The 19,256-nt window shown below is 43.9% G+C and overlaps 1 protein-coding gene across 2 annotated transcripts in view; it reads left to right on the top strand.

Annotated features, from left to right (window-relative positions):
• The first annotated feature begins 1,888 nt into the window (after positions 1–1,888).
• The window catches only part of LOC131940544 (uncharacterized), a 26,985-nt gene continuing 9,617 nt past the window's right edge, over positions 1,889–19,256 (top strand). Inside the window, exons 1-3 of one of the 2 annotated variants that reach the window (XM_059299209.1) lie at positions 1,889–1,993; positions 18,116–18,491; positions 19,010–19,052. In XM_059299209.1, coding sequence (XP_059155192.1) covers positions 18,125–18,491; positions 19,010–19,052 — 410 coding nt within the window. In that variant the 5' untranslated portion in view covers positions 1,889–1,993; positions 18,116–18,124. Of the gene's footprint in view, positions 1,994–16,284; positions 16,500–18,115; positions 18,492–19,009; positions 19,053–19,256 lie in introns of those variants that run through there. The other variant, XM_059299211.1, reaches the window with a different exon arrangement.

The following is a 19,256-nucleotide window of genomic DNA, read 5'->3' as shown; positions in this document are numbered from 1 at the left end:
ATATATATATATATATATATATATATATATATATATATATATATTTGGGGGGGGGGGGCAGAAATGTTTTTTGCGGGGTGGCCCTTTTTTTCTAGTTCCGCCACTGCACGAACCTACACGAACCTACACTAACCTGATAGCTATAAAGTACTGAACTGAGGCGAACAAACCATGTTGCCATACAATTTTTATCCCCCCCCCCCCCCCACACACACACACAAACAGGTACAAACCTGTCTATGACCGCTCGATTAAGGACAGCTCAAGACACCAGTGGCGGACACTAAGGGACGGGGCAAGTCACTACGTAGGCCCTACACACAACGTTGACCCCTGTGATCCCTCTCATTCATTCACTGCAGCATCACACTAATTCTATTTTTAGAAACCTTCATTCACTGCAGCATCACACTAATTCTATTTTTAGAAACCTTCATTCACTGCAGCATCACACTAATTCTATTTTTAGAAACCTTCATTCACTGCAGCATCACACTAATTCTATTTTTAGAAACCTTCATTCACTGCAGCATCACGCGAATTCTATTTTTAGAAACCTTCATTCACTGCAGCATCACGCGAATTCTATTTTTAGAAACCTTCATTCACTGCAGCATCATACGAATTCTATCTTTAGAAACCTTCAAGTGTTCTCGTGTCAAACTTATTTGAACTTGCCGTTTCAGTCCCCCAACAAAAACTCACTTGAGACCTAACACGAGCTTTAATCCGATTTAATCGTTTTAGAGATCAATGGCAGGCGTGGATTATTACACGTCTGACCCCATATGTCAAGGTCATTTACTTCTGATCTCTTGTTTGAAGGTCATCGGGCCTTTTAGCCCGTATGGTAGATTGTAGGTTCGTCCATGCATGCCGTCATGATTGTTAAGTGCATTTCCGCCATTGTCACAAAAAGACTCTAAATAATGTTAATAAGGATCATTCTTTTTCCTGACAAATCCAAGTAGAATTTAGTGAATGGGGGGGGGGGGTGTCGAAGTCCCCCCAAAAATAGTCTACCCCCGCCCCCCGAACGAAATGGAATTTATATAGAAGATATATACTTTTAAGTGTCAGCCCCCCCCCCCCCCCCCGCGAAAATTTCAAGTGTCCCCTGGAGAAAAAAAGTCTGGAAGAAACACTGATCAAGTGATCAAGTGATCAAGTGATCAAGTGATCAAGTGATCAAGTGATCAAGTGATCAAGTGATCGAGCTATGATGGGTATCTGACTCTCGTTAAGTACAGGTGGCTAGACCAGTGATCAGACCATGCATTCACATGCCGAGGTCAAGAAACATATAAACTCTACTTCAACTGCCCTATGGAAAATAAAAAGAAATCGCGTCTTAAGCAGTTTAGACAGCACAGGCCTTCAAGAGGTCCACAATAAAGTTGTGTTGTGTTCCATGGAGACGCCCCTGATAAATATTTCTATAGCACCCACTGTCACCAGTACATACGATGTCGCCCAATACACCCCTGGCATCGCACCCACCCCGTGACACCTCTGAACAAATTGTACTGCACTATTTAGTCGCCCAACACACCCCTCGCCCGCATCCCACCCACCCCGTGACACCTCTGAACAAATTGTACTGCACTATTTAGTCGCCCAATACACCCCTCTCATCCCACCCACCCCCCGTGACACCTCTGACCAAATTGTACTGCACCATTTAGTCGCCCAATACATCCCTCGCATCCCACCCACCCCCGTGACACCTCTGAACAAATTGTACTGCACTATTTAGTCGCCCAATACACCCCTCGCATCCCACCCACCCACGTGACACCTCTGAACAAATTGTACTGCACTATTTAGTCGTCAACATAAATAAAACAAACGTGTCCGGCCACCGTAGTCCTGTCCCCTTTATGAAAATCCGGACCGTTCTAGTCCACCAATAGGAATGTAGCGCGAGCCGGATACGCGATACGATGCGTCTCGCTAACGTCACAGATGTGGGATCGTCTGCTAGTGTTATGAGGTTAGTTCATTTTTTCTTGCACACAGTTTATGAGCCTAAGCTTATTTTACTGTATTGAAGTTTTATAACTTTGCCCACTGTTTTAATTAGCTTATTTTATGTGTATAAAACAATATTTTATACAAACAAATTTCAACTGTTTTGTCTTTCTGTAATTCTAAGTATTATTTTTTTATTATTATTCAAGAAAAAGATCTAGATCTAGAGCTAGGCCTATTTTTATTTATTTAAAAATGGTAATTTCTCGTGTAATGTCTTGTTATAGCGGTAGTCTTTCCGAAAGTTATGAAACGTATTTTCCACTGAACACAGTGTGTAGTCAGCGCTTAGTTTAACACACTTGGCACACGATAAGTGAGACTGACTTACCAAAACAACACCGTGTCTGTTTTGTTAACCTCAATCTTACCACGTGACTAACATTCCATGTGGCCCGCTTGTGGGGAATGTGGACCCACAACAATCGCCCACTGTTGGTGGATGGCACAAAGGGGGGTCGTACTTAAATGACGTTATACTTCGGGGGGGGGGAGTGGGGGAGAGAGAGAGTTGTAATGTCTTCATTTTTTTATTTATTTTTTTCTAATAGGCTTAATTTTGCGTCACAAGTGGGCTTTGCTTTGTCACTAGAGTAGGCTTTCAATGTGTGAGCTTTACTTTTCCACACAAATGGGCTTCACTTTGTTATTCGAGTAGGCTTCATAAGTGGGCTTCGTTTTGTCCCAAATGAGATTTACCTTGTCAAACAAGTGGGCTTTACCTTGTCAGACAAGAGTGGGCTTTACTTTGTCCCACGAATGTTTTCCCTTTGTCAGTTTGTCACACATAATGACTTAACTATTGAACATGGGCTTTCGTCAGTTACCTTCCTATTATATCCAGCTCTGTAGTGGCAATACTAGAACATGTAGATCTGTTGGCTTCAGTTATGTCCGTAATAATTCTGTGTATGGAGAACAGGGCACTGGTCAGTCCCTGACCGTTGGCTTCGGTTATTTCGAGAGTTACTTCCAGGTATCTGCCCCCCCCCTCCCCGGAAGAAATAAAAATTATATAGAAAATATATACTTTTAACAGTGTCCGCCCCCCCCCCCCCCCGAAGAAAGTCTACCACCTCCCCCCCCCCCCCCCCCGGAGAAAAAGTCTAGAAGAAACACTGGTTATTTCCGTAATAGTTCTGTGTATAGAGGACAGGGCACTGGTCAGTCCTTGACCGTTGGCTCAGTCGTTTCTCTATACCACCCGCTATTACAAACCCATCGTAACTCAAACGTGCCAAAAAAAAAAAAACTTTTCTTAAGTGACGTCACAACACGGATACTTTGTAGGATTGTGTTGTATTAATGGAGACAAGCGAGTTGACGAGATTCCGTCCATAGTGTTGTTGACATGGAATAAAAACGTGCTTTTTAGATTTAGACCGTAAAAAAAAAAAAACTTAAGCCTAAAATTAATTTAGAAATTTTATATTTTTAGAATAAATGCTATAAAAGTTGCAAATCCAGAGAACTTGAAAATAATTTGTTGAGTTTAAGGCTACATTTCTATTTATTTTCATCAAGCCTAAGTTATAACCGGATGTTTCACTTTCGTAAGACAAATATTGATTGGCTGTACGGTAACTTAGTGATCGATAACTATTTGTTAACAAAACTTTGCAGATCAAGTTTTTAATTAACAATGCAAATTTAAAACCCCATGACCTAGTTTTCTATTTTTAGCTTACAATGTGTACAATAAATTTTATGTCGGCCTATCCAATAGCAGGATGCCATTGTTTATGTCGCCATTACACGTGAAAACCAAATTGTTTTTGCTCTTTTTTTAATTTTTTATTTAGTTACCGAAAATATTAAAAACATCAAATACGTCCAATCTTTAGTAAAGTCCGAAAAAGACAAGACAGACAGGATTTTATAACCATATTAATTGTAACTACGCCGTGCAAGATTTTTAAATTAATTTATACACCTCTCATATACCTTTGAGACTTTTCTCGCTTGTGTCCATTACGTCAAGGTCGAATGCGGGTATAACAGAACTGTGGGTTGTGGTTTCGGAATTCTTGGTTAGAGAGGGCGGAGGTTAAAGTGGATGCGAAACGTGTTTAAGTTAAGTTTAAGTTAACTGAGGATGGAATCAAGAGCTGAAACCAGTGTGCAGTTTAGTGTTGGGGATACTTAATTCGAGCTTAACTAGTATTACAATAAGGGTTGTGTATTGTTACAATATTACGGTCAGATTTCTAATACCGCTTGTCTTCTCGAGTTGTCGAGAGTGGAAAACAGTAAAGAAGACTAAAGTAGACTATTGTTGATGTCAACAACTGACTAAAGTAGACTATTGTTGATGTCAACAACTGACTAAAGTAGACTATTGTTGATGTCAACAACTGACTAAAGTAGACCAGTGTCCGATGTCAACAACTGACTAAAGTAGACCAGTGTCCGATGTCAGCAACTGAAGTGGGCATATTGTGAGGGCAAACACTCCCACATTTAGTGTGAGGGATACAGTCAAGACACTTGCAAAACTTTCAGCTGTTATTGGGTGACTAACGGCGAACGGTTGTTGACTCACCCATTCTAACCTACCAACACTCATTCAAACCTACCACCACCCCCGAGCGTAGTACTTTGTCCAAGTTTGAGATATCGTATGGTAAAGTAATGTTAACTCACTCACTCACTACGCCCGTATTGTCACAAAAGCACCTCTCTAAATTATAAAACTATTTCATTCGTCCATAATTCTGGCGATTGTCAACACAGATTTTACTTTACTATTTACACATCTGACTTTCCTCCCCCCCCCCCCACACGCCCCACACTAATCCAATCGTCAGAAAGGTCGGATATAGTTGACGACGTTTGTGGACAACAACTATCCAATAACATATCCACCGTGATGAATCTAAATCACGTACCACACAGATGTGAGTAAATCATGCATCACACAGATGTGTGAGTAAATCACACATCACACAGATGTGTGAGTAAATCATCAATGTCACGATATAGATTTTTCTTTAGGTAAACATTGCAAAGTCATGGCACAAACCATTCTTTCTCGACCACATACACTTCAGTCATTGTACAAACCATTCTTTCTCAACCACATACACTTCAGTTATTGTACAAACCATTCTTTCTCGACCACATACACTTCAGTCATTTTACAAACCATTCTTTCTCGACCACATACACTTCAGTCATTGTACAAACCATTCTTTCTCGACCACATACACTTCAGTTATTGTACAAACCATTCTTTCTCGACCACATACACTTCAGTCATTTTACAAACCATTCTTTCTCGACCACATACACTTCAGTTATTTTACAAACCATTCTTTCTCGACCACATACACTTCAGTTATTGTACAAACCACTCTTTCTCGACCACAAACACTTCAGTCATTGTACAAACCATTCTTTCTGCTCCTTCAATTAATCAACATTATAGAATTCTTTGTTCGCAAACGATGTAAAAAAAAATGTAACATCTATTTATCTTGATCAACGTTAGCCCCGAGCGATGCAGGAAACTTTGTTTATCATTTTAGTTTGATCATGTGACATGGGTGTACATCTTGACAGTCACCTTCAGTACTAGTTCACCAGAGGTGTACAGATGAAGTACTAGTTCACCAGAGGTGTACATGTGAATTACTAGTTCACCATAGGTGTACAGATGAAGTATTAGTTCACCATAGGTGTACAGATGAAGTACTAGTTCACCACAGATGTACAGGTGAAGTTATAATTAGGTGCAGTTTGTGGTTGACTGCGGACACAAAACTTTACTGAGGCTGTTGTCCTCTCGCCCATTTGACACGCTCTAATTATAGCCTTAGCTAAAAGCACAGCAATGATTATATATATATATATATATATATATATATATATATATATATATATATATATATATATATATATATATATATATATATATATATATATGTATATATTTATTTATTTTATTATAAGTGTGTAGGCCTATACTGTATATGCATTTATGTATTTATAGACAAACATTCTGTAATGGATTACAGTCCCGTAAACATGCCGAGTGATACACGATTCTATTCACTCTAATATTATCCCCACCGACCACTCCCCACCTCTCCAGCTTGTTATTTCCCCTTCTAATCTTTTAATCCAGTGCAGCGATACACACAACATAAACAAAGAAATAAGACTCTCTTATTTGAAGTGGAGGGCGTGAGCCCCTGTCGAATTTCAGCTACGTTTATTATAGCTATTCAAAAAAATAAACCTATCATAATTCATGCTGTTTTGGTTTGTAAACCTGTTTCTGCAGACAGTAAAGGTATGTACATAAGAACGTCGTGACCCGTGTATCCCGGATGTACCGAGTATCATTGTATGGCCGCCATTTGGTCACGATTTGAACGGTGTAGATCCGTGTTGGTCTCTCTCAGCGTCACGGGCTGGTGATTGTGGACGTCACGGGCTGGTGATTGTGGACGTCACGGGCTGGTGACTGTGGACGTCACGGGCTGGTGATTGTGGACGTCACGGGCTGGTGACTGTGGACGTCACGGGCTGGTGATTGTGGACGTCACGGGCTGGTGATTGTGGACGTCACGGGCTGGTGATTGGGGACGTCACGGGCTGGTGATTGTGGACGTCACGGGCTGGTGATTGTGGACGTCACGGGCTGGTGATTGTGGACGTCACGGGCTGGTGAATGTGGACAGTCTAGGCATGACGGGAATTAGATGCCGCTAAATCACGATCTACCCTCCGCGCTGAAGGCTTTCACTGCCAGCGTTCAATGCCTGTAGTCAGCGATCCATGCCTATAGTCGGCGTTCAATGTCACAGTCAGCCATCAATGCCCTAAGGTACAGGAAGGACCTCTGGAAATCCCATCCATCAAATATCCCCGCCCAGTTTGGTCAACAGCAATAGGTATTTGCTTGGACTGAACTGGATCAACTTAAGCATCATACCTGTCGGCCTTGAACTTGTATTGTCTTGCGTGCCTTCTTGAGAAACATTGGGTCTAAAAAATACTAACTAGTGTGATACGGTAGCCGCCCTTGTGGTGTGATACGGTAGCCGCCCCTGTGGTGTAATATCCGCCACTGTGGTATGATACAGTAGCCGCCCCTGTGGTGTAATAGCCGCCCCTGTGGTGTGATACAGTAGCCGCCCCTGTGGTGTAATAGCCGCCCCTGTGGTGTGATACAGTAGCCGCCCCTGTGGTGTGATACAGTAGCCGCCCCTGTGGTGTGATACAGTAGCCGCCCCTGTGGTGTAATAGCCGCCCCTGTGGTGTGATACAGTAGCCGCCCCTGTGGTGTGATACAGTAGCCGCCCCTGTGGTGTGATACAGTAGCCGCCCCTGTGGTGTGATACAGTAGCCGCCCCTGTGGTGTGATACAGTAGCCGCCCCTGTGGTGTGATACAGTAGCCGCCCCTGTGGTGTGATACAGTAGCCGCCCCTGTGGTGTGATACAGTAGCCGCCCCTGTGGTGTGATTCAGCCCCTGTGGTGTGGTACAGTAGCCGCCCCTGTGGTGTGATACAGTAGCCGCCCCTGTGGTGTGATACAGTAGCCGCCCCTGTCGTGTGATACAGTAGCCGCCCCTGTGGTGTGATACAGTATCCGCCCCTGTGGTGTGATACAGTAGCCGCCCCTGTGGTGTGATACAGTATCCGCCCCTGTGGTGTGATACAGTAGCCGCCCCTGTGGTGTGATTCAGCCCCTGTGGTGTGGTACAGTAGCCGCCCCTGTGGTGTGATACAGTAGCCGCCCCTGTGGTGTAATAGCCGCCCCTGTGGTGTAATAGCCGCCCCTGTGGTGTAATAGCCGCCCCTGTGGTGTGATACAGTAGCCGCCCCTGTGGTGTGATACAGTAGCCGCCCCTGTGGTGTGATACAGTAGCCGCCCCTGTGGTGTGATACAGTAGCCGCCCCTGTGGTGTGATACAGTAGCCGCCCCTGTGGTGTGATACAGTAGCCGCCCCTGTGGTGTGATACAGTAGCCGCCCCTGTGGTGTGATACAGTAGCCGCCCCTGTGGTGTGATACAGTAGCCGCCCCTGTGGTGTGATACAGTAGCCGCCCCTGTGGTGTGATACAGTAGCCGCCCCTGTGGTGTGATACAGTAGCCGCCCCTGTGGTGTGATACAGTAGCCGCCCCTGTGGTGTGGTACAGTAGCCGCCCCTGTGGTGTGATACAGTAGCCGCCCCTGTGGTGTGATACAGTAGCCGCCCCTGTGGTGTGATACAGTAGCCACCCCTGTGGTGTGATACAGTAGCCGCCCCTGTGGTGTGATACAGTAGCCGCCCCTGTGGTGTGATACAGTATCCGCCCCTGTGGTGTGATACAGTAGCCGCCCCTGTGGTGTGATACAGTAGCCGCCCCTGTGGTGTGATACAGTAGCCGCCCCTGTGGTGTGATACAGTAGCCGCCCCTGTGGTGTGATACAGTAGCCGCCCCTGTGGTGTGATTCAGCCCCTGTGGTGTGGTACAGTAGCCGCCCCTGTGGTGTGATACAGTAGCCGCCCCTGTGGTGTGATACAGTATCCGCCCCTGTGGTGTGATACAGTAGCCGCCCCTGTGGTGTGATACAGTATCCGCCCCTGTGGTGTGATACAGTAGCCGCCCCTGTGGTGTGATACAGTAGCCGCCCCTGTGGTGTGATACAGTAGCCGCCCCTGTGGTGTGATACAGTAGCCGCCCCTGTGGTGTGATACAGTAGCCGCCCCTGTGGTGTGATACAGTAGCCGCCCCTGTGGTGTGATACAGTAGCCACCCCTGTGGTGTGATACAGTAGCCGCCCCTGTGGTGTGATACAGTAGCCGCCCCTGTGGTGTGATACAGTAGCCGCCCCTGTGGTGTGATGCAGTAGCCGCCCCTGTGGTGTGATACAGTAGCCGCCCCTGTGGTGTGATACAGTAGCCGCCCCTGTGGTGTGGTACAGTAGCCGCCCCTGTGGTGTGGTACAGTAGCCGCCCCTGTGGTGTGATACAGTAGCCACCCCTGTGGTGTGATACAGTAGCCGCCCCTGTGGTGTGATACAGTAGCCGCCCCTGTGGTGTGATACAGTAGCCGCCCCTGTGGTGTGGTACAGTAGCCGCCCCTGTGGTGTGATACAGTAGCCACCCCTGTGGTGTGATACAGTAGCCGCCCCTGTGGTGTGATACAGTAGCCGCCCCTGTGGTGTGATACAGTAGCCGCCCCTGTGGTGTGATACAGTAGCCGCCCCTGTGGTGTAATAGCCGCCCCTGTGGTGTGATACAGTAGCCGCCCCTGTGGTGTAATAGCCGCCCCTGTGGTGTGATACAGTAGCCGCCCCTGTGGTGTGATACAGTAGCCGCCCCTGTGGTGTGGTACAGTAGCCGCCCCTGTGGTGTGATACAGCCCCTGTGGTGTGATACAGTAGCCGCCCCTGTGGTGTGATACAGTAGCCGCCCCTGTGGTGTGATACAGTAGCCACCCCTGTGGTGTGATACCGTAGCCGCCCCTGTGGTGTGATACAGTAGCCGCCCCTGTGGTGTGGTACAGTAGCCGCCCCTGTGGTGTGATACAGTAGCCGCCCCTGTAGCCGCCCCTGTGGTGTGATACAGTAGCCGCCCCTGTGGTGTGATAAAGTAGCCTCCCCTGTGGTGTGATACAGTAGCCTCCCCTGTGGTGTGATACAGTAGCCTCCCCTGTGGTGTGATACAGTATCCGCCCCTGTGGTGTGATACAGTAGCCGCCCCTGTGGTGTGATACAGTAGCCTCCCCTGTGGTGTGATACAGTAGCCGCCCCTGTGGTGTGATACAGTAGCCGCCCCGGTGGTGTGATACAGTAGCCGCCCCTGTGGTGTGGTACAGTAGCCGCCCCTGTGGTGTGATACAGTAGCCGCCCCTGTGGTGTGATACAGCCCCTGCGGTGTGATACAGCCCCTGCGTTGTGATACAGCCCCTGCGGTGTGATACAGTAGCCTCCCCTGTGGTGTGATACAGTATCCGCCCCTGTGGTGTGATACAGTAGCCGCCCCTGTGGTGTGATACAGTAGCCTCCCCTGTGGTGTGATACAGTAGCCGCCCCTGTGGTGTGATACAGTAGCCGCCCCTGTGGTGTGATACAGCCCCTGCGGTGTGATACAGCCCCTGCGTTGTGATACAGCCCCTGCGGTGTGATACAGCCCCTGCGTTGTGATACAGCCCCTGTGGTGTGATATTTGAGAGGGGAAAAACTATCACACAAACGAACGTAGATTTAACACGTGCAGTGTTTACAAATCTTTAAGTAAACACGGAAGTTGAAATGGGAGGGGGGGGGAGGAGGTTGACACTACTCATGTTGAATGTATTTTATAAGGACATTGTAACCACACAAAGGCGATCGTGTCTCGAGATTATTTTAGTCGGGTCCGGAGTCCTCCCTAGAATTATCCGATTGAGAAGAATAAATAAAATATTGTTTTCCATAGCTGGTTCCTCGCAGATCAACATATCAAATCAAATTCAAATTTATTCAAATTTATTCAAACAACGGTTACAATTGTAGGCACAAAGGCCTTTTTTCACATTGGCCGTTTAAACAAATAAAACAATTCAATAACACATAGCAGTAACACATAGCACTAAAAATGTGGAATAAAGAAACAATGGTACATAGCTATCATACATAATGAGATAAAAAAGAGAATATAATAGATGAATGAGAAATGTTACAATGAGTCAGTTAGGTCATGATCAACATATCTGAAGTGGTGTGAACACTGTGATATCTTCTCAAAACATTGCACACGTCCCGTTTTAGGTTTAAAAATTATTTTACAATGTAGAAAAATACATTTAAGTTTTACTTATTCATGAACATGTACTTGTATCGTGGAATCAACCAAATACTGATTTGGTGTATTCGATCTAAACGTTGACTTTTCGTATGAAAACGTTTTAAGAGTATAATCTTCTGTAGCCAGACGCAGCCATGTAACACGTCGTAGTACCAGGTCAGGTTCTTGCCTTCTGTTGGTGCTCACTTTCTGCTGAGGTTAACTGCTGAGGTTAACTGCTGAGGTTAACTGCTGTGGTTAACTGCTGAGGTTAACTGCTGTGGTTAACTGCTGAGGTTAACTGCTGAGGTTAACTGCTGTGGTTAACTGCTGAGGTTAACTGCTGTGGTTAACTTTTGAGTTGGGTTTTTGTTTAACCATGGTCATCGCTGATCAAATTATCACATTTTGTTTGCTGCTGATTCTTGTGTTTGTTATAGCCTATGATATAGGTGTGTTGGTGTTTTAGCCTATGATATAGGTGTGTTGGTGTTTTAGCCTATGATATAGGTGTGTTGGTGTTTTAGCCTATGATAAAGGTGTGTTGGTGTTTTAGCCTATGATATAGGTGTACTGGTGTTATAGCCTACGTGTTATAGGCAGATATTTTTTAATAGACCCAGCTTTAGACGTGTGCCACGCATGCAGTTTGAGAACCGCTGCTGTCGTCCTTTGTTGTAACTAGTGCAAATATCTGGTGGAAAAAACGTAACGAGAGCAAATATCTGGTGAAAAAATCAAAGTTGGTGACATTAGGATTAGCTGTCTTGACAACTTCCTCCTTCGCTTGAGTCCTGTTTCATGATTAGTGATGGCTACATGTATGGCTGTATATGTGATGGCTAGATGTATGGCTGTATCTGTGATGTGATGGCTACATATATGGATGTATCTGTGATGTGATGGCTACATGTATGGATGTATCTGTGATGTGATGGCTACATGTATGGATGTATCTGTGATGTGATGGCTACATGTATGGATGTATCTGTGATTTGATGGCTACATGTATGGATGTATCTGTGATGTGATGGCTACATGTATGGATGTATCTGTGATTTGATGGCTACATGTATGGATGTATCTGTGATGTGATGGCTACATGTATGGATGTATCTGTGATGTGATGGCTACATGTATGGATGTATCTGTGATGTGATGGCTACATGTATGGATGTATCTGTGATGTGATGGCTACATGTATGGCTGTATCTGTGATGTGATGGCTACATGTATGGATGTATCTGTGATGTGATGGCTACATGTATGGATGTATCTGTGATGTGATGGCTACATGTATGGCTGTATCTGTGATGGCCAGATGATTTTTTAAGTGGCATAGTGAAGGCAGATAAGTGAATGATGGGTGGAGTGGCATATAGCAGATAAGTGAATGATGGGTGGAGTAGCATATAGCAGATAAGTGAATGATAATTCAAGCTGAAAGCCGTTGAATGATGAGTTGATTAGAGGTTGAATATTGAATTTTTGTTTTCACCAAAATTTATTTACATCCATTTTTTTTTCTATTCTTATTTTAGTTACAAGACTGCATTGAATGACAATTTTATGAACAAATCCTAGTTTTATAACTATATTCTGTCACCGTTTTCTTTTTGTTTTTAAAATCCTCCTTTAAAACATTCCTGGGTGTCTGCCGCTATATTCTGATTATTGTCTGCGCTGATGAACCGATTACGTCCCTTGCCTTACGGTCGACTGAGTCACCGTATTCATTCTCCGAAGTTATGGCACGTTTTAATTGAACTTTTATTCACGGTTTATCTTATGATGTCTAGGTTGATCTGGTGATGTCTAGGTTGATCTGGTGATGTCTAGGTTGATCTGGTGATGTCTAGGTTGATCTGGTGATGTCTAGGTTGATACAATATTGAAGAAGATAAATGAAATGTTTCACTTGATGGTCGTATAGCTGGTCAGCTTTTCTTCAGACAGCCAGCTAGCCGCTAGCCAGCTACTGATCAGTTAGCTGACATCTAGCTCCTACAGGTTTTCACCCCCCCCCCCCCCCCCCCCGACTGGTTTGAACGTCATCTGGAGACAACTTTACGTTTGTTTCTGTCTCAATTTACATTTTCTTAAACTGTCAAATCTTCAGGTATAAATGGAAAGGCGACAGCTGTGTGTATCGTCATACACACTCTCGGTTGGAGAAGTTGTTTTTTTTAACCTGAGCACTGGCGTTTAGATGTGTACATTTTTGTTTTGTAGGTTTTAATTTTGTGTTTGTTGCTGAATAGTCGTAATTAAAAAAGAAAACTTAAATTTAATAAGCGGTTCTTAAGGACCCGACCCCAGTCCACTCGTCCACACAAATCGACTTTTTGAACCCCTGCCACACCGTGTGGACATCATGCTCCCGTGGTTGGATGCAGAGGTGTAGCGAGGGCGGGGCGGGGGGTGCGGACCGCACCGGGTGACACCATTTTGAGGGGTGACACCATGTACAGAAATGTACAGAAGAAAAATAATTTTTTGCCATTTCCATTAATGATTAATTATAGTTAAATAGTCTTTTAAGTACAGATCGTCAATTATTACAAGGGGGAGTGGTGATACCATGACGTAAACGTGCTTTTAAGAAAACAATGCTGCATCCAACTGTATTATTAACAGATTAAAGATGAACACATATATATATATATATATATATATATATATATATATATATATATATATATATATATATATATATGGGTGAGTGAGTCATGTAGCAAGTGTACTTGACCAGTGGAGAAAAGGTATCTCCCAGGAACTAAACACTTTAAAAAATCAGTTCCCGCTGTAGGTAGCTCCCTTTGTTAAAATGTGGCGTCATTGTAAGTTACTGCGTGTTAGTCGGTCCTAATTAATTATTTGTTTTAACAAGGATGTGGTGAACGGTTTGTTTCCTTTAGTTCTGCTGTACATAGATTGTGGTGAACGGGTTAAGTTCTGCTGTACATAGACTGTGGTGTACGGGTTGTTTCCCTTCCACCCAATGACAAACATGATGGTAGATGGGGTAGGGACAAACATGATGGTAGATGGGGTAGGGACAAACATGATGGTAGATGGGGTAGGGACAAACATGATGGTAGATGGGGTAGGGACAAACATGATGGTAGATGGGGTAGGGACAAACATGATGGTAGATGGGGTAGGGACAAACATGATGGTAGATGGGGTAGGGACAAACATGATGGTAGATGGGGTAGGGACAAACATGATGGTAGATGAGGTAGGGACAAACATGATGGTAGATGGGGTAGGGACAAACATGATGGTAGATGGGGTAGGGACAAACATGATGGTAGATGGGGTAGGGACAAACATGATGGTAGATGGGGTAGGGACAAACATGATGGTAGATGGGGTAGGGACAAACATGATGGTAGATGAGGTAGGGACAAACATGATGGTAGATGGGGTAGGGACAAACATGATGGTAGATGGGGTAGGGACAAACATGATGGTAGATGGGGTAGGGACAAACATGATGGTAGATGGGGTAGGGACAAACATGATGGTAGATGGGGTAGTGACAAACATGATGGTAGATGAGGTAGGGACAAACATGATGGTAGATGGGGTAGGGACAAACATGATGGTAGATGGGGTAGGGACAAACATGATGGTAGATGGGGTAGAGTCAAGGCTAAAATGATGGTAGATGGACAAGACTGACGTTTGTACAAATCTGAAATATGACGGACATGTCAGCACTTTAAGTACTCAGCCTGGTGGTCGCCGTGCCGGGAAAAGTTTCCTTAAAATTCCTGGCCTTCAGGATGCTCGTGTCCCACTTTGTGGACAGGAAGGATGGGGGAAGGGGGGGGGCAAGCTAACAGTCCAGGATATAATATACTCAACCAGCTTGATACTTATCTGATAAAGAACAGATCGTGACCTACAGGCACTTGTAGTTTTCTCTGTTGGTCTCATTCCACCAACAATATGGCACCAGGCAACTTATATTGTCAAATGTCACTGTGTTTGTGATAGTAATGTCAAGCTAGTGTCAAATGTCACTGTGTTTGTGATTGTAATGTCAAGCTAGTGACAAATGTCACTGTGTTTGTGATTGTAATGTAAAGCTAGTGACAAATGTCACTGTGTTTGTGATTGTAGTGTCAAGCTAGCGACAAATGTCACTGTGTTTGTGATTGTAATGTCAAGCTAGCATTACATAGCAACAGGCACCACATGATGTTAGTTCTGCGAAGGTCGTGAAATAAATATTGCCAAATATTATTGTGTAACTCCCCATCCATGTATCCTATATGTTTATTGAATGGGGGGGGGGTGCTAGGGGGTAGACCTGTCCTAAATATATTGTGTTATATTTCGCAATCTTCTCATAGGTTACGAAATGGTGGCGTTGATATAGTGAAGGTGGGCGGTGGTGTCGAACGGTTAACCTTGAAGGCATTGAAGATGGCAATTCATGCAGAATCGTTACAATTGAGAACTTAATATTCACGTTTAATATTTTCTTCGCTCTCTTGCACAATTTGAGCAAGGTGGGTGGCACACCTTAGTCATGGTGTAACCGCAAGCATCATGAAATGCTGGTTCTCGCAAGAGACGTATTACATAAACTCTGCGCGTGGGCAGAGTTTGATAGTTACATGGTAAAATGATAAATATTAAATAACAGAGGGAGTGGTTTGATAGTTACGTGGTAAAATGATAAATATTAAATAACAGAGGGAGGGGTTTGATAGTTACATGGTAAAACGATAAATATTAAATAACAGAGGGAGTGGTTTGATAGTTACATGGAAGCGTGATACATATTTATACCTGGTGAAAAAGTCGGTTTTGTTAGTTGCTTATTAGGTCCAGTGTTTGTGGGCTGGTAGTTTAGTTTTTTTGTGGGCCATATATTGTGGGCTGGTACTTAAGTTTGTGGGCAGGTAGTTTAGTTTGTGGACTGGTAGTTTAGTTTGTGGGTCTTAGTTTGTGAGCTGGAAGTTTAGTTTTTTGTGGGCCATATATTGTGGGCAGGTACTTAAGTTTGTGGGCCATATATTGTGGGCTGGTACTTAAGTTTGTGGGCTGGTAGATAAATGTGTGGGCTGATAGTTAAGTGTGTGGGCTGGTAGTTAAGTTTGTGGGCTTGTAGTTTAGTTTGTGGGCCATAGTTTGTGGGATGGTACTTAAGTTTGTGGGCTGGTAGTTAAGTGTGTGGGCTGGTAGTTAAGTTTGTGGGCTTGTAGTTTAGTTTGTGGGCCATAGTTTGTGGGATGGTAGATAAATGTGTGGGCTGACAGTTAAGTGTGTGGGCTGGTAGTTTAGTTTGTGGGCCATATATTGTGGGCTGGTAGTTAAGTTAGTGGGCTGGTAGCTAAGTTTGTGGGCTGGTAGTTAAATTAGTGGGCTGGTAGCTAAGTTTGTGGGCTAGTAGTTAAGTTAGTGGACTGGTAGTTAAGTTTGTGGGCCATGTTGTGTTGTGTATCTTGAGTCAGGTTTTGATGACTGACGCCGCGGGTTAGCCACGCGGATGTTCTTGTATTTCCGGACACGCGTGGGACGAGCCAGTTCGCGTGGAACGAGCCAGTTCGCGCAGCACAATACGAACCCACTTAGCGCCAGTGATAGTTGGGGGTTGGGTTGTAGCAGTCAAACACGGTGTAGTCGTCTGCTGTAAGTGTATGTGTGTAATGGGAGGTTTGGATTGCGAATAGGAAACATTGTAACGCGTGAGTTTCTTTTCAATGACTTATTGTAAAAATTCATTAAAAACGTTTTAATAACAAGCTCTTATGTAATAATGCACTAAAAAGTAGAAAATAAATTATACACTACTATTTAAATAACTATAAAGAAAAGCGTGGGTCACTTTGGTACCTATTGAATACCTTTACTAATATTTGAGAAGAGAGCCACGCTTTTCTTTAAAACTATTTAAATAGTAGTGTATAATTTATTTTTTACTTCTTAGTGCATTATTACATAAGAGCTTGTTATTAAAACTTTTTTATATATTTTTTTTCAGTACTTTACATGTTTTTTTTACAATAGAGTTACATGACTAAAAACCATTGCGCACCTATTAAACGTGCTGATACATGTCTAATAGTGCGGAGTAGTTGGATAAGACTGCCTACTAATTTGGTCAAAATTTTAATTAATTCATAAAAAAATAATTAGGCATCCAATTAGGTCGAATTTAATGTCAGGATGCACTGTCTTCATGTCTTGACCCACGTAACAACTAAGAACCGTACCTGTCACTTAGAAGTGCCCGTAATTTCGCTTGGGTGTTTCGATCTAGACTGACGACTGACAACAGACAGAGGAAGTGAGTTAAATAAAAGCTTGTAAAAATTATTAATTAGTACCGCGGTATATGTTTTAATTAGAGTCAGGTTTGATGAACTGTTTTCTAGAGTATTTTGATACCCATTGGCCCATGCAGAATTGAGATTCGTGGGAGCCCACTTTTGTGTTGGGCCCTACCATATTGTGGGCCCCTTCAAATCGTGCGAGGTCTCCAAATTGTGGGCCCCTCCAAATCGTGTAAGCTCTCCAAATTGTGGGCCCCTTCAAATCGTGCGAGGTCTCCAAATTGTGGGCCCCTCCAAATCGTGTAAGCTCTCCAAATTGTGGGCCCCTTCAAATCGTGCGAGGTCTCCAAATTGTGGGCCCCTCCAAATCGTGTAAGCTCTCCAAATTGTGGGCCCCTCCAAATCGTGTTAGCTCTCCAAATTGTGGGCCCCTTCAAATCGTGCGAGGTCTCCAAATTGTGGGCCCCTCCAAAACGTGTAAGCTCTCCAAATTGTGGGCCCCTCCAAATCGTGTGAGCTCTCCACTTCTGGAGTTAGTAACAAGACTCACTCCTGCTCGACCGTGCCGTCTCCTACCACTACTCTACAAACATGGTTGTCATGGAAACTGCAATGTTGACTCATTAAAGTTGAACGCCGGACTATATTCTGCTGCCCCAACAAATAATTTGTCGTGCAAGCAAAGAATGTCTGGAACAAATGTTGGGCACAAATATCTGGAATTAATGTCTGAAACAAATGTCTGAACCTCCCTGGACATATGGCGTCAGGGCAGGTCCCTCCCACGACTGACAAAGCCCGTTCGTGTCGGGCGTGACGTCATCAAAAGATTCTAGCGCTGGTATAGCGAGCTAGTGGTTTATGCACACAGATGTCTCGAGCTGTTTGATTGGCTGCAGTCCTCTCTTGTTGAACGCCCGTATAATGTTTCATTTGTCTTCTAATGAAACAAAATATTTTTTAAATTCTATTTTTAATTTAATTTCGATTCTTGAATAAATGTTAATGTATTTACAATTTATTTCCAGATCGCCAAAATGGTTCGTATCATTTGTCTCGTGACTTTGATCATCTCTGGACTAACCAGAGAAACATTGGCGGTTTCATTAGATGATATGCTGGCGATGTTTGGACACACCGATGACTCAGCGACTACATCTACACCCAGCTCGAATCTATCCCAGACACATTTTAATTTCAACAATAACGGCAACTCTCAAGACGGCGCGAGTGTGCCGACTATGGAGATTCCATTTGGAGAAATTGTCAACGAATATCTATCGACCGTAGCTGTCCGAAACTGTCATCCTAATTATTGCGAGGTTTCAAACCCGTGCCCCGATGTCAAGAAATGTTTATCGTATGGATGTAATATGACACGGTGTGATGAACCGACACTAGAAGGTAAAATAGCATTATACAACACACCTTACACACAGAGCACATTGATGAACCGACACTAGAAGGTAAAACAGCATTATACAACACACCTTACACACAGAGCACATTGATGAACCGACACTAGAAGGTAAAACAGCATTATACAACACACCTTACACACAGAGCACATTGATGAACCGACACTAGAAGGTAAAATAGCATTATACAACACACCTTACACACAGAGCACATTGATGAACCGACACTAGAAGGTAAAACAGCATTATACAACACACCTTACACACAGAGCACATACACACCATTTTCGCGTATAACACACCTACGCTTTACACATATAACACAACCTTACCATCCATACACATTCTACATACACCGGATAAACACCCCACTTATATTGAATGTCTACACACAACACAAAAAACCTACACCATACACACATAAAACCTACACCGAGTATGCTACACATAATAACACTTTTATGTATAAACACGACTGACCTTGACCTCCTTGTTTTACTACAGAAGCTACCAAGCCACCCAACCATTGCATGGACGACAACATCACGTAAGTGTTAGACCACCTGAGAAAATGTGATCCACCAAAATGTCAGGCTATGTTTGGGTCTCCGCTTTTTATTGTTGTCTCTTATCTGTACCTCCTCTTATATCGTCGCATGTGTTACTATTGTCTTTTGCAAAATCCCAGGTTCAATAGGGGAGAGGGGGGTAAATTACGTCACGCTTATTTTTTTTTGCGACTCCTCCCCCC

The sequence above is a fragment of the Physella acuta genome, unplaced genomic scaffold, assembly GCF_028476545.2.
Source record: "Physella acuta isolate Inbredline_101_S28 unplaced genomic scaffold, ASM2847654v3 ptg000322l, whole genome shotgun sequence".
Taxonomy (NCBI): domain Eukaryota; kingdom Metazoa; phylum Mollusca; class Gastropoda; family Physidae; genus Physella; species Physella acuta.
The sequence above is the reverse complement of the archived record's forward strand: the minus strand, read 5'-3'. Positions and strand labels throughout refer to the sequence as shown.